This window comes from Nerophis lumbriciformis, linkage group LG09 (assembly GCF_033978685.3).
Source record: "Nerophis lumbriciformis linkage group LG09, RoL_Nlum_v2.1, whole genome shotgun sequence".
NCBI classification, from domain to species: domain Eukaryota; kingdom Metazoa; phylum Chordata; class Actinopteri; order Syngnathiformes; family Syngnathidae; genus Nerophis; species Nerophis lumbriciformis.
Genome location: NC_084556.2, coordinates 21,988,574 through 22,003,742, shown reverse-complemented (window position 1 = coordinate 22,003,742; position 15,169 = coordinate 21,988,574). Strand labels below are relative to the sequence as shown.

Below are 15,169 nucleotides of genomic sequence, written 5' to 3'. Positions count from 1 at the left end.
ATGTACTTCTGTAAATATAAATCAGAAGTTGAATTACACTCCAGGCCAGCTGGTGGCGCTCTTCTGCAGCTTAACATCATCCACTGAAGAAGACGAGGAGGTCGAGGTCTTGTAAGCGCACCAACGCACACAATTTAGGTATTTAAGGTATGTATGTGTTTGTTTCCACTCCATTGTTTTGTTACAATGACAAAAGATGAAGTCCAAAGGCTCGCCCACAAAGGAAGGTTATATTCGACTTCTAGCTAAAGTAGCCCGAGAGCGAACAATGAATGTAATGATAACCATGAGCATCGGAGCGTAACTAAATGAATTAAATGCTAGGACTAGATTTGAGCACGCTTCTATAGTCTTTAAAATATGTTTATTTTTGTTTTGTTTATCCCGTATCCGAAATACCACGAATACTTACCCCGAGTCTGACAAGTACCGTACTTAAACCGTTGTTAATGATACAATGTTAGCACAGCATGCTAACCTAGCTTGCTGTGCTACCTGCTTTTCGTTTGTTTTGTGTTGTTTATTTGCAGTCCTATCTTACATACGTTTCCTGATAAAAAGTCATATTGATTTATCTTCCTGCAGATGGGCGACAGTGACGACGAGTACGATCGCAGAAGAAGGGACAAATTCAGACGTGAAAGAAGTGACTATGACCGTTCCAGGGAGAGAGAAGACCGGCACAGAGATGATTGGAATGATCGGTAAGTTAAACATCCACCCATCCATTTTCTAGCGCTTGTCCCTTTTTGGGTTCACGGGGGGTGCTGGAGCCTATCTCAGAGTCACTAGAACAATTCAATTCTACATAGCCACCAGAGTTTTTTGGCTCCTTCATCCTTGAGTTGGTTATTAATTGAGTTCCATTTGCCAGGGAGTGGGACAGAGGCAGGGAACGGAGAAGCCGAGGAGAATACCGGGATTACGACCGAGGGCGAAGAGAGAGATTCACCCCTCCCAGACATGACATGAGCCCCCAGCAGAAACGCATGAGAAGAGATTGGTGAGTTCAACCGCAGTCCTGTTCTACAATTCTCAACTCGTTTGCATTCATTACAATTCTATTATGCTACCCTGGTAGGGATGATCATGGTGGTGATCCTTACCGTGGTGGGTACGACATGGGCTACGGAGGTGGAGGAGGGCCAAGTTACGGCCCGCCACAGCAGTGGGGCCACCCTGACCTGCACCTCATGCAGCCTCATCATGGCATCCCCATTCAAGCCAGGTGAGAGACGTACATGAGCACCTAATGAAAATGAATTGTAGTTGGTTCACACTTGTGTGGTTATTTTTTTAACAGTGTTCCCCACAGGACTATAATCTATTTGTGGCAGGGAGTTGTTTGGACATGCATATTGTCCCCGTGCTTGTGTTGGGTTTTTCTCCAGGTACTCCAGTATCCTCCAACAATCCAAAAATATGTATGTTAGGTTCATTGGAGACTGTAAATTGTCTATTGATATTAATATAAGCGTGAATGATTGTTTGTCTATATATGTACCATGTGATCGGCCATGCTAATTTTGGTTAGCCTGTCAATAATCTTGTCTATTGTATGTTAACATTAAGCTAGCGTCATTAGACTTAGACAAACTTTATTGATCCACAAGGGAAATTGTTCCACACAGTAGCTCAGTTACAAAGGATGGAAGGGATAATGTACACAAGGGCACAAAAAGAGGGTGAAAACAAAATGTATAAGGTAGACTAAAAATGTATCATATATGTAATATTTACATATATGTTGACATATATATTACATTAGAGAGAGCTCAACCTTCATCCTGCATGACTGAATTGCTTTTTTTCAGTTTACTCCCAAACTACATTATTCATTTAACGTGGTTCCTACATTTCTGTGCGCTTCATTTGTATATATATACCGGTACGGTAGTACTTTACTTGCACTTGTTTTACAGTGACTTCATTGTGGAGAATATCAAAGAAACACTTCATATTTTTTAAAATCTGTAATTCAAACCACTGTTTACATATTCGGCAAAGTGAATTGCAACATTCAGGAAGGGCAGAATATGTTGTAGCGGCAGAATATAATGTAGCCGGTGTTAGTTTTTACAATGAGCAGCAACAATTAAAATTGCATTGAACAAAGAGAGCGCAGTCTGCCAAGTCAAATCTCTTTTGTGTTATACATACTTGGCCAATAAAGCTGAATCTGGTTCTGATAATATAATAAAAATGTTATGTCATTATTAATAACTAATAACACATTTGTTTTTAAATATACATAACACATTTGTTAAGCCTTTTTAAAGAAAATATATGCATCATTGCAAATTAAGATTATCATGACATCATTTAAATGATGTCATATTGACCACGCCCCAACCACCAGTGGCAATCTAGGGGAAACCCTGACAACTTTCTGTTTTTGAGGCCATAAAAAGCGTTAATTAGATTGTCAGTAATTTTCGAAAGGGAGGTATTGAATTTTATATTGGACTGATCTAGTGAAATGTTTCCATCTGTTTGCCTGTATTTTTAAACACAGTTTTATTACTTGTAGCATAATGAAGCAACATGTAAATCACTGCTTCCAAATTACTCCTTAGATGCCTGATGATCCATTAGCTGCTCAGTCAGAAGCTTTATACAAAAGCTTAAAATGGAACAGTTGATGCACTTAAAACAACAGTAATATCTAACAGTACAGAAACAATATTGAAAATAATGACAGTAAAATGTACAGAACAAAATATATCAAACTAAACTAAAAATAGGGCATGCCTGTGCACCTTTTTTTGTTATGAAGATACTATGGACTTTACAGCCACAAAACACAATGAAACAAATTAATGAGCTAAAAATTGCCACTTGCTAACATCATGTGTCATACGTCAATCATTGTGTTTTATTCGGTTATTAAATACTTAATATGCCTTGACCTATCGGTCTTATTTTTATGTCTGGCATTTTTCTTTTATCATCTTTTTACATACTTTGTTGGTCCGGTTTTTTTCCCAGACACCATTTGGACAAAACAAGGTAATTGGAGGTGCGGGTCGCAACTTCAGACCCAAAACACACCTAAATGTGTGCATTCATAGTAACTAAAACCTAGTACTTAAACAGTTTTAAGTTGTCATATTTTGTCTTTTTTAATTAAATATAGTCTTAATTTTTACATTTAGAGGTCTTGAAAATATTTAAAATTTGATCTTAAAAATGTGCAGAGATACCCTGTGGATGCTGTGCAAGAGACACAATGTTAGCAAAAAATATGAGACTCAAATATGTAGAAGTACAAATCAACTTTCTTCTGTCCCTCTTTTTGTGGTTGACCACTGCAAGACTAACTGCTCGTTGAGAGGTTTGATTGGTGCTTTCATGTTCGCGGTTCTAAAAGTGTCCGATAAGATCAAAAAAAGTTCAATAGATTTGTTGCTTTTTTTAAAAATAAAAGTTTCTTTAAGTCTAGCATGATCTGAATACTTGCTAAATATAGTGACAAAGTTTCTAGTTTGGCAACACAGATATCTCCTGCTACATCTTGTCATTCCCTGGCAGATCTGGTGCGTATGAAGTGTGCTAAGTAGCAGAGTTACGATTCCATCCACTGTGTGGAGTTGTAACGACAAGCTACTTTCACAGACAATAGAATGTGTCCAAATCTTTTTGTGGCAGGTCGACACAAATGAATAAAAGAATGGGAAACACTGTATAAATATTGTGATGCAATACAATTTACTTTTTTTCATAGTGCTAACAGTAAATACACCATTCCAACTATAGTTGGATTTATTTTAGTTGCATACATTATCCGAAAATATAAATGATAAATGGGTTATACTTGTATAGCGCTTTTCTACCTTCAAGGTACTCAAAGTGCTTTGACAGTATTTTCACATTTACCCATTCACACACACATTCACACACTGATGGCGGGATGCAAGGCGCTAACCAGCAGCCATCAGGAGCAAGGGGTGAAGTGTCTTGCCCAAGGACACAACGGACGTGACTAGGATGGTAGAAGGTGGGGATTGAACCCCAGTAACCAGCAACCCTCCGATTGCTGGCACGGCCACTCTACCAACTTCGCCACGCCGTCCCTATAAAATATGAGTAATTAGGTAGGGCATCAAATAACCATAAAATGCTGTTATATATAACATCTTTGTTGAAGATCTTTTGTCATGTAATCACTGAAATGTAATCTCTTCTCTTTCATTCATCAGACTGGGGAACATCCACGACATGGATTTGGGTCCACCCCCTCCAATAATGAAGAGCTTTAAGGAGTTCCTGGTGTCTCTGGATGATTCTGTGGACGAGACCGAAGCGGTGAACCGCTACAATGAGTACAAGCTCGACTACCGCCGGCAACAGATGCAGGATTTCTTCTTGGCTCACAAAGATGAAGAGTGGTATGGTCTGAACTCGTTTCTTAGTTATATCTTCATTTATCTAGTTAGTAGATTTTTAATGCATCCATTCTTAAAATTTTGTTCATTGCGACCACTCTATAAATTATTGCAGATAAGATTTATGTAATTTAGGTTGGGCCTGGTCCTGTAGTGCGTGCATTGTAACGTTACATTGTGATGTAATGTTAATGATCTTTTGTGTGCTAATAAATGAAGAATTGATGCTAACAGTGCGTATAAAGCACCTGTCTAATTTGTCAAGTGCTGTTGCACCCATTAAGTAGGAACAGGCCCGCAGTTTTTCTTTCTAATAGCTTGTTGTGTGCATAGAAAATCAACCCAAGTTCTTCATCCAGCTGCAGTTCTGGCCCTAATGTTTGAAAACAGTTGCACATTTGTCAATTAAACCTGACAAAATTCATCCCGTGTTAAGTGACCCCCATGAGATCATGACTGAAACAAGCTTCTCCAAATTAGAACCACTATCATTTAAGAGAAAGCAGCGAGTTTTCAATTGGGTTGATTTGTAATATCTGAAGTTGTGTCCTGCCTGTTAATGCTTACTATACTTATTTCACAGGCATCATGAAAAATTGTTCTGTTTTGACATAACCATTTTTCCTCCCTTCATCCCCCACTACTACGCTGACGGCGTGTTTTTTTTCCTCAAGAAAAAGTGGAACTCTGCAACAGTCGGATTTAGACAGCAAGGGCACGCACTGCGCACAATGCAGTTGCACTTAGACACACAGTAACAGGGCTTTTAGACAGATAGGACACGTAATCTTCCTCCCGTGCTTGGAGTTTTCTTGTTTTCGCCTTTTTCCTTCACCATTTTCTTTTTACATTTGGATCAAATCGAATCCCTAAACTCAAAATGTGTATACAGAAACACCATTCGGGTGAAGTGGAGCCCATTTTTACAGAGGAGACCTCTCTGTATTTATTTGTTATTAAAGTGGAGAACACAAGGTAACTGTAGTTCACTCAATGAACATTTCCATATGTGAATGTTGCTTTTTCAATTCTGCTGTAACTTTTTTCATGTTGTGGTGAGTTGATTTCAAACTTTACTAATGTTTAACAATGAACCATCATGTAATAGAATACCTAAAATAAGGATGTAAATGACTAATTGATTTTTCTGTATATTTAACTTTCATTATTACAGTGATTAAATGTTTGCTTTCTTATAAATCTTCAGCAAAATATCATCTTCATAAAAAATTATTTTCAATTGTCTCAAATTTTTTATTAATTTTATGCTTTCTAACTTGTACATCTCGTTCATCCTGTGCCTTGCCATTCCCTCCCCCACTGTTTTGTGGATCCCCAACTCTGGACACAGGTTCAGGTCTAAGTACCACCCAGATGAGGCCAATCGGCTCAAGTTGGAGGGACTGACGGCTCTAAACAACCGTTTGAATGTCTTCATGTTTCTGATGGAAAATGGCTGGTTTGACAACGTTTCCTTGGACATCGAACAGACGCCAGCCATCATCAAGGTCCTAGATGCAGGTCAGGATTCGGTCAAACATACCAGTATTTTGTGAGGATGCATAAGTGGCAAGATCCCCGCTCTTTCAGCTGTGATAAAGATGGAAGGAGGGACGGATCATGATCTTCGCATCTTAGAATTGCCAATTGAGGAGCAGGAGGAAAGGGAAAAGTTAGTATCTGGTGGAGCAGAAACTCAAAAGAGCGACAGCCACAAGAACATGGATGGGGACTGCAAACCTGCAGTGGTCAAAGACAAGGATGAAAAGGTATGCTTGGCCACCAGAGAACAGTTCATGTGTTGGTTATTGGCATAATAAATAGGAATTCCAACACTTATGCACCCACCTAATGTGGTCGCAGAACCACTGATCTTGAAGCCGAATAGACTTTTACTGTGTCAGTAGATGTGGGGAAAAAATGCATAATGACTGGAATGTGGATCATTTCCGAATATCGATTATTTGTTTGAAATATAATACAGACGGTCCTTAATTGGCGATCTAGGGTGGACACACACGGTGGGAGAAGGAGAGGACAAGTATGCTACCCGTGGCGCTAAGCTAACTTGAATGTAAAGTACAGAAGTGAAAAAAAGAAATGTTTTGTAACAAGTCTAACTCTAAAGCCCAATCCTAATACACCCCCTCACTCACTACCACTAGCCCTCACGCCTACCTCTACACCCCCGAAATGAAGTAAAAAGGGGTAGAGCTTTGTAATATTCCCTAGGAATTGGGACACCACTTGCTATGTCACTGCATAGTATACGTTCGGGCATGTAAGCGATTACATCGTTACATTTGCACATACCTCCCACCAGGAGTTGCACCGACACCAATATTTTGGTACCAAAATGTGTATCGTTATTTATTTCAATACTTTTGATACTTTTCAAAATGAAAGAGAACACAACAATGTCATAGGCTTCATTTTCACAGATCATTTATGATCAAACTTATGATTAAACATGTTTCTTATTGCACGCAAAGAAACAATATTAGAATTAAAATTAAAATGCGCATTAAACACATGGGCTTTTCTTATTGCACACAAATAACAGTTTGCAATTGTTTTACATATTAGATAAAGCCTGCCATAATCTAGAATTAGGTTAAAATAGAATAGAAAGCTTTGACATTGTAATAAATGCTTCATGATTTCCATCCATCTATTTTCTACCGCTTGTTCTGTTCGGAGTCGCGGGGGTGCTTGAGCCTATTTCAGCAGCTTCATGATTTATGGTTGCCAATTTTGTACCGACACCAATGTTTTGGTACCAAAATGTATATCATGTATTTCGATACTTTTTGATAATTTTCAAAATAAAGCAGAACACAAAGCATTTCATTATTGGCCTAATTTTAACAGAACATTTATGATAAACCTTAAGATTTAAACTTATGTTTCTTACTGCACCCAAATGACAATATATAATTAGAATTAAAAGGTGCATCAAACACATGGGCTTTTCTTATTGCAATCAAATAACAGTTTACAAGTATTTTACATATTAGATAAAGCCTGTCATAATCTAGAATTAGGTTATAATAGAATAGAAAGCTTTATTGACATTGTATTAAATGCTTCATGATTTATGGTTGCCAATTTTGACATGCCTTTCAGGCGGCGATTGATTCTGCTGTCAATGAAAGGACTGCTGCAGGAGGCGAGGATGTCAAAGAAGAGGCAAAGATAGCGGCCGAGGAAATAATACCTGAACCCAAAAAGGTTTGTGTTGTCGCAAGCATTTTTTTTCCAGCAGGAACAAGAAACATTCCTCTCAATGGTATGTTGATTTCTAGCCAAGGAGGAAGAGGAAGCGCAGCGCAGACAGTGACGATGAAGCCAGCGCCTCTGAGAGCGATTCTGACTCTGAATCCGACTCTAACTCAGTTTGTTCTGAAAAATCGGTTAAGAAAAAAGAGGTAGAAGACAACGAGGAGGAGGAGGAGGAGGAGAAAGAGAAAGGTGGAGGTGAGAAAATCCTTTGAGAAGAGCATTTTATTTTTAATACATAGCAGCTGAAAAACTTACACACCAATACCAATCTGCTTTTTAAGACGATAAACCAAAATTGAATGCTGAAGAGGAGGAGAAAGTGGAGAAAAAAGTTAAGGATGACTCTCCTAGACCACGGCCTCTCCACAAGACGTGCTCTCTCTTCATGAGGAGCATTGCCCCCACCATTTCCAAGGCTGAGATTATAGCTGTGAGTTAATCGCTCAATAATCTTTCCTTTTCTGTGCTGTTTGTTTTGTGTAATTATAACCTCGTCACATATTTTTTCCTCTGTCAGTTGTGTCGCAGGTACCCTGGCTTCCTGCGCGTCTGCCTGGCTGATCCTCATCCAGATCGCAGGTTAATCACATACAACTAACATTTGGCTCCATTTACAGTGTTTATTAGGTTGTTATCGTTCCTTATTACGGACATACTTGGAAATTAAATGTGGTGCTGTTGTAGGTTTTACAGGCGCTGCTGGGTGACATTTGACCGCAGTGTCAACATCAAAGAAGTCTGCTGGAATCTTCAGAACATTCGTGTAAGTGATACAATATGATCAACAAGGCTGGAACAGAGCACAGCCTTAAGTTTTGCATTGGCTTGCGTGTTGGACCCCACCCTGCTGCAGCTACGGGACTGTGAGCTGGCACCAGGCGTCAACAGGGATCTGGCGCGAAGGGTGCGCAACGTGAACGGCATCACTCAGCACAAGCAGATACTTCGGAATGACATCAAGTTGGCTGCCAAGCTCATACGCTCCCTGGACGAGAAAGGAGAGCTGTGGTGCAGCCTGGCCCCGGATGAGAGCCAAAGCACAGAGGTAGTGCATAATGTTTGTTTTTTTACACACAAAATATAGAGCAACTTATACCAAATTGCCTCATTAATCTTTTTATAAATATTTCATATTGCAGAAGACACAGAATCCCATCTTGAAGAATATAACTGATTACCTGATAGAGGAGGTGAGTGCTGAGGAGGAGGAGCTCCTTGGCTCCACTGGAGGGATGGATCAAGAAGAAAACACCAAGGAGGGACACTCAGCAGAGATGACGGTGGAGAAAGATGAGAAGCTTGCCAAGGTTTGGAGAACAACTCACTACTTGTTTCTCTTTTACTTTGTGTTTTGAAATGTCATTTACCTTCTTTTTTACTCAGGTACTTGACCGCCTGGCCTTGTATTTACGCATTGTGCATTCCATCGATTACTACAATGCTTGTGAATACCCGAGTGAAGATGAGATGCCGAACCGCTGTGGCATGGTTCACGTCCGTGGACCTGTCCCGCCGAACCGTATCTCAAACGGAGAAGGTCAGTTACTAATACTGCACAGAAAACTATTTTCAGAAGGTTGTTTTACTGTCGTAAAACTGTAACTTTAATGCCAGAATTGTGTGTGTGCGTGTACTCTAATTGATTTAGGCAATTACTTGGGCTAATATTATTATTTTTCACACAACTTCGTCTCACTTTTGTTAGCTAGCTAGAAAGGTAGAAGCTAACACTCTTACCGAGGCTGTGTCCGCATCCTCCCTCCAAATGTCCTACATCATGTCTTCGCTTTAAATGCTTGCATATCACAGATGTACTGCCATAAAAATAAGGTCTACTTTGCAAAATTAGCAAGGTATTCATGTTTTAACAAGAATAAGAGGAAATATCCTCACACATTACATGTTATCACTGGCAATGTTTTTGCGAGTGACCCCAAACATGAGTGACGATGTCACAACTATTGTCGACAAATTTAATTGTCGGGGACAAATTTTATTGTTGATGTTTGTCCACAATGTCGACTAATTGTTGCAGCTCTAAGTAACATACTGTGCCTATTCTGGTTACTTTGACAAAACTATTATTAATCTACCTGCTGATGTATTGGTAATCGCTGGTTACTTTCTGTTGTAACATGGTACTACCTACACTTCTGTTAAATGGGTCATATTTATCATTAATTTTTTCTACATTTAAAACACTTAATAGTCGTCTACATCAGTGGTCCCCAACCTTTTTGTAACTGCGTACCGGTCAACGCTTGAAAATGGTATGTGGTATGGTGTTCTCATTTTTATTTTATTTTTTTTTTGTCATAAAAAAATACAATCATGTGTGCTTACGGACTGTATCCCTGCAAACTGTATTGATCTATATTTATATATAATGTAGGAACCAGAAATATTAATAACAGAAAGAAACAACCCTTTTGAGTGTGAATGACTATAAATGGGGGAGGGAGGTTTTTTGGGTTGGTGCACTAATTGTACCGGTAAGTGTATCTTGTGTTTTTTTATGTTGATTTAATAAAAAAAAAAAAACATTTCTTGTGCGGCCCGGTACCAATCGATCCACGGACCGGTACCGGGCCGTGGCCCGGTGGTTGGGGACCACTGGTCTACATAACATCTAATGTTCACGCTTTGGTCAAAATATTGCAAAGATTTTGTTTTACAAACCATCTTCAAACCACTTTGACTGTCTCTTCAGAAGGCAATGTTTTGTGGGCTGTCTTAAATTACATGCCAAAGTCTTCCTCCAGGACAAGCCCCCTTCGACTGTGTTTGCGCCTCGTACTTGTTGTTTGGTACTTATTAGTACCATATCGAGTCTACTGACAGGTATAAGTTAGAACTATACGTTACTTTTAAATAGAAGTGGCATTCGTGGAGGATTTTAGCATGCGTGTGAATGTAAGAGTCCGTCTGCCCCACAACAAGAGGATAGAGAAAATGAAGAAACTTATTGCCTCCAACTGGATAAAATGGGCCGGCTCGTGCAAATTTTCGAGACTTATGAGGTTTCCAAATACACAAATCTAGATACTTTGTGGTCATCTAAAGCAGTGTTCTGTATTTATTTTGACTAATAGATTAAATTAAAGAAAAAAAATGAATACAAGGCATGTGTTCTTAGTAGGACCCCTTTCTTTATTACCGTTAAAGTTGTAATGTTTTGTTAATAATGCGACTTTTGTCTCAAATAGTTCAACAATGGCAGAAAGTAATGGAGGAGAAGCTGAGTTCTTTGTATAGTTCAAAAGAAACCCTGTCTGAGGAAGAGGCTGAGAAGATGGGTCGCAAGGACCCCACTGAGGAGGTTGAAAAGTTTGTTTCTGCCAACACGCAGGAGCTCGCAAAAGACAAGTGGCTCTGTCCTCTCAGTGGCAAGAAGTTTAAGGTACGTGATTTATGATGTTGAAACAACTGTCTTCTAGCAGAGACTATGGTCGCTTAGATCACACTCTTGTCCGACTCATTCAAGGGTCCTGAGTTTGTACGAAAGCACATCCTGAATAAACACGGGGACAAAATTGAAGAGGTGAAGAAGGAGGTGGTTTTCTTCAACAATTTCCTGATGGATGCCAAGAGGCCATCTCTGCCAGAGATTAAACTTCCTCCTCTTCCAACTCCCGGTCAAGGTGGGCTTGTCAATAATTCACCGATCACTTTCGATTACAATCAATGTTCATCTTCCAATAATATGAGCTGCTTTTTTTCCTCAATTCTACAGGTTTGCTTTCGCCTGCCATGCCATTCCCTCCTCAAGGTCCTCAGGGCCTAATGGCCTTTGCACAGCCCCGCCCCCCGCTGATGGGCTATGGTGGTATGTTCTTTAGGTGTACGGTGGTTGGGATTTTTCCCAATTTTTCTTTTAAAGTGACACCTAAATGCTTCTCAAATTGCAGGTGGACCCCTTTACCCACCTAACCATTTTGGAGCCGGGCGAGGCAACTACGACAACTTTCGTGGACAAGGCGGATACCTTGGAAAGCCACGCAACATCAGGTACGACCAGCACTTTAGTAAGGCACAATATAATTGAATCCTAAATATTGGGTTCAAACCATCTCTGTTTCAGAATGTCACGCGGGGATCCGCGAAACATAATTGAATACCGGGATTTGGATGCACCGGATGATATGGACTTCTTTTAGAAGGTTCACACAGCCCTGTTAGTTATTTCTTACCCCAATCTCTTTTTTTTTTCTTAGCTTTTCATCTTGTAATTACATTGCATTGTGTGTACACCCATTACTCAATAAAGCTGTCAAACCATAATGTTTATCCTGCACAGATACTTTGTCAAGTTGAGCGCCACTACGACAATAAGTCATTAGACAATTAATGTTTTCACATGTACTTTAATCCATCCATCCATCTATTTTCTACCACTTGTCCCTCTCGGGGTCCAGGGTGTACCCCGCTTTCCGCCTGGACGCAACTGGGATGTACTGTATCTTAATACTGTGCTATAATGCACCAGCAATGAAAGGATGTGTATGTGAAGACAGGTTGCCCTCTACTGTGTAAAGCATTGAATTACATAAACATGGTTCTTCTAGCCATTAAACATTTTTGTAAAAATAGGCTACAAGCAAACATTTCTTTTAAACACTGAAATACATTCTGAGCATCAAGTTTATTATTAGCAATCTAATCATTATGGCTGACAAATCCAGTAAGTTGAAAAACACTTGCATAAATTCCCTGAGTAATAAAGTTACCCACCTAATGTAGTCATCGTTAAATCTACACATTTCTCTGAGGCACTTCAAGGAGGCCTAGCTCACACTCGCATGATGACCCGTTATTGTCCATTGAGGCCCCAAATAACAAAGATGTCACAAGGAAGTAAAACCTAAATAAAACACAGCTTGTGAGTCTCTGAAAGGCCACAGCTGACTTTGTGTTCATGGAATAACTTTGACAGGCCGTCCATGTACAGTTGATGATAGTGGTCCACCTCCTCCTGTGTGGGTGTGAGCCGTTGGGGTACAGAGATAGGACTTCCCACTGGGAAGGAGGGCAAGTGTTAGAATAGAGCAGCATCGTGATCTTCATTTGTGGGAATGACGACTTACCCACTGTGGTGATGGGAATTCTGGAGGGCAGCAGTACCCAGCGCTCGCCAATAAAAAGGCAGGGTGCAAATCCCGTGATCTTTTTAAACAGGTCCTGTAACGTTCGACCCAGTGTACCCTCAGAGAAGGTGATTTGCTGGAAGAGCTCAGTTTCTCCAAAGGAGTAAACGGGCACCAGATCAGCCCTGACGACAGTAAAGTAACATTACAATGATGTCATCAGAAGCTGCCTATGAGTGAGTATCTGGATCACAGGAGTTCCTCACCCAAACTCAAGCGCCACCCTAACAAAGCCTTTTCTCTGCTTCACTAGCACAGTATGTTCTCCAGGATGGGAGGCCAAGGACTCTGCAGCGCCCCCTATCACAATTACCACTGCGTTTCCTGTGCCGCTCTTGGACAGAAGGTGGGCAAGGCTTGGCTTGCTGACTGGAACCAGGCCTGTAAGATACATTAAAAGCATCATTATGTGTTATTCACACCGCCATTAGCTTGTTAAAAATACCTGCACCCATGATGTACTCCCTAAAAAGCGGTATCCGAAAGAGCCCAGCCAAAATGGCCAAAGTGGCCCGCATTCCGGGAAAAGCCTCCGCAAAGCCGCAGAAGCCTGTGGTGAAGCAGCTGAAGGCTCCAATACTCATTATACCGTGTGGGTGACAGCCCAAAATGTAGTTTTTGTTTGGGTTCAGTTCAGCTGTCTTCACCAACTGAACAAGAAAATGAGCACGTCATTAATCACAAGCCTGGTGTGCATGAAATGATGCACAGCTAAGTTTTACCTTGATTGGAAAATAGTCTCGGAGGTGTTCCCAAACCTTCCACTTCTTCATAGATGGTTTTCTTCTGCTGCCTGATGGACAATATTATTTAAAGTATGTGTTAAATGTATGAAAAATAAAACTCGGGGTGTGTGGAAATCAACCAATTTGATGCATAAGTGCAACTTTCAACAGATGATGAAAATATATATAATTCTTATGCTGTGATTTTATTTGTGAGTCAATAGGAGGTACAGTATAAAAATAAAAACAAAAAAATGCACGTATATAGATTGCAGCATATGAAATATCCCCAGATACTGCACACACATGCCCCCTAGTGGCTTAGTGGTATTACTAGCGCAACAATGTTATTGCAATTTCTGTAAATCATCCATCCATCCATGCATTTTCTACCGCTTGTCCCTCTCGAGGTCGCGGGGCGGAAGGCAGGGTAAACCCATTGTTATTTAGTTACTTTTCTTTCTTTAATCTTACAGTTTGATCCTCCCTCCAATCTTCCTGAATTACTACTTGTTAGTACTGAGAGAAAAATGGCCACCCACCTTCAATGAGCTTTAATTCATTGATTATTATTGTTATTCCATTGAGACACAGGTGTTATCACAGGGAAATCATTTATGTGTAAATAGTACATATACACAGTGATGGGCAAGTTACTTGGAATATGTGGTAAGCTAAGGTACACGTTACTCTCGATTAAATGTAGTTAAGCAACAGGGAAGCTATCCCCGGAGAAATGTAGCAAGCTACACTACATGCTACACGGCAAAAGTAGCTTGCTACATCAAAGATACATTTAACGACATTTATATTTATGTTATTGTAACTGAGAGTGCACAAATGGACCCAATAAGAGTCGTTTACTATTAACTCTCCGTCATTTAGCTGGGGACACCTTACAACTACGTCGAGGGGTCCCCGCACCGCACTGTATGTATTTATTTAGTTAGCCTTTTCTTTGGCCCACCCCTATAATGTTGCTCATTATTCTCTGCCTACAGTAAAAAACAGCTTCTGTCTACATCTTGACAAAAAAAACAACAATGACTTGTGTGTTGTGTGGGAAGAGTTGGTAAAGGTTACGGTATATGCAGTAAAACCTTTCATGAACTAAACTCACCTTAATGTGTGTTCCTAAATTTGTGTTTGATGTCTTAGATGAAGAGAGCAGTTATGATTTTGACTTACAGAGTAAACAACAAAAAACTAAGGTTTTGGGCATTGTTTTTCTTTAAACGCATACATTTGTCTAAATATGGCCAAGGACATGCATTATTGTGGGTGTCCTTGACGTTGTCTTCATCACTAAAGGAAAAATCTAATCTGCGGGAGAGAATTCCTCTGCCATTTTTAATTATGTCTCTTTTTATCTTTTGAGTGGTCAGCTTGAAACGTCCCTCTGTCTCTGACTCCCTCGTCGTCATGTGACATGAGTGCGTGTAAGTCATGATTTTTCTTACGAGTTTCGATGACCCACCTTATCTTGCCTCTGATTAGCCTGTCCGTAATGTTTCGCCCTAAACTTAGCCAATTGTGACTCATCATATAAACACCAAACAATCATCATGGATTTTCTACGTACAGTATGTATGGATGTTCTCATTCATCCAGGTCATTGTGTTTTCTCCATATT

The 15,169-nt window shown here is 40.0% G+C and overlaps 2 protein-coding genes across 5 annotated transcripts in view; one reads left to right on the top strand and one right to left on the bottom strand.

Annotated features, from left to right (window-relative positions):
* The first annotated feature begins 32 nt into the window (after positions 1-32).
* Positions 33-11,948, top strand: srrt (serrate RNA effector molecule homolog (Arabidopsis)). 2 transcript variants are annotated; one of them, XM_061962242.1, is made up of 20 exons: positions 33-147; positions 586-704; positions 875-1,003; positions 1,082-1,228; positions 4,200-4,388; positions 5,737-5,906; positions 5,976-6,154; positions 7,512-7,616; positions 7,691-7,862; positions 7,949-8,097; positions 8,185-8,246; positions 8,352-8,430; positions 8,521-8,712; positions 8,807-8,974; positions 9,051-9,204; positions 10,874-11,067; positions 11,152-11,308; positions 11,401-11,493; positions 11,576-11,675; positions 11,749-11,948. In XM_061962242.1, the coding sequence occupies exons 2-20, from the start codon at positions 586-588 to the stop codon at positions 11,822-11,824; spliced, it is 2,634 nt and encodes an 877-aa protein (XP_061818226.1). In that variant the 5' UTR covers positions 33-147; the 3' UTR covers positions 11,825-11,948. The 2 variants fall into 2 exon arrangements, with proteins under 2 accessions (XP_061818226.1, XP_072769909.1); XM_072913808.1 differs by lacking the exon at positions 33-147 and adding an exon at positions 166-223.
* A 148-nt stretch (positions 11,949-12,096) lies between these two features.
* The window catches only part of mogat3b (monoacylglycerol O-acyltransferase 3b), an 83,820-nt gene continuing 80,747 nt past the window's right edge, over positions 12,097-15,169 (bottom strand). For all 3 annotated transcript variants that reach the window (XM_061962244.2, XM_072913809.1, XM_061962243.2), the window contains 5 exons: positions 13,534-13,604; positions 13,257-13,461; positions 13,018-13,192; positions 12,752-12,936; positions 12,097-12,683 (listed from right to left, as the gene is read on the bottom strand). In XM_061962244.2, coding sequence (XP_061818228.1) covers positions 12,529-12,683; positions 12,752-12,936; positions 13,018-13,192; positions 13,257-13,461; positions 13,534-13,604 — 791 coding nt within the window. In that variant the 3' untranslated portion in view covers positions 12,097-12,528. The remainder of the gene's footprint in view (positions 12,684-12,751; positions 12,937-13,017; positions 13,193-13,256; positions 13,462-13,533; positions 13,605-15,169) is intronic.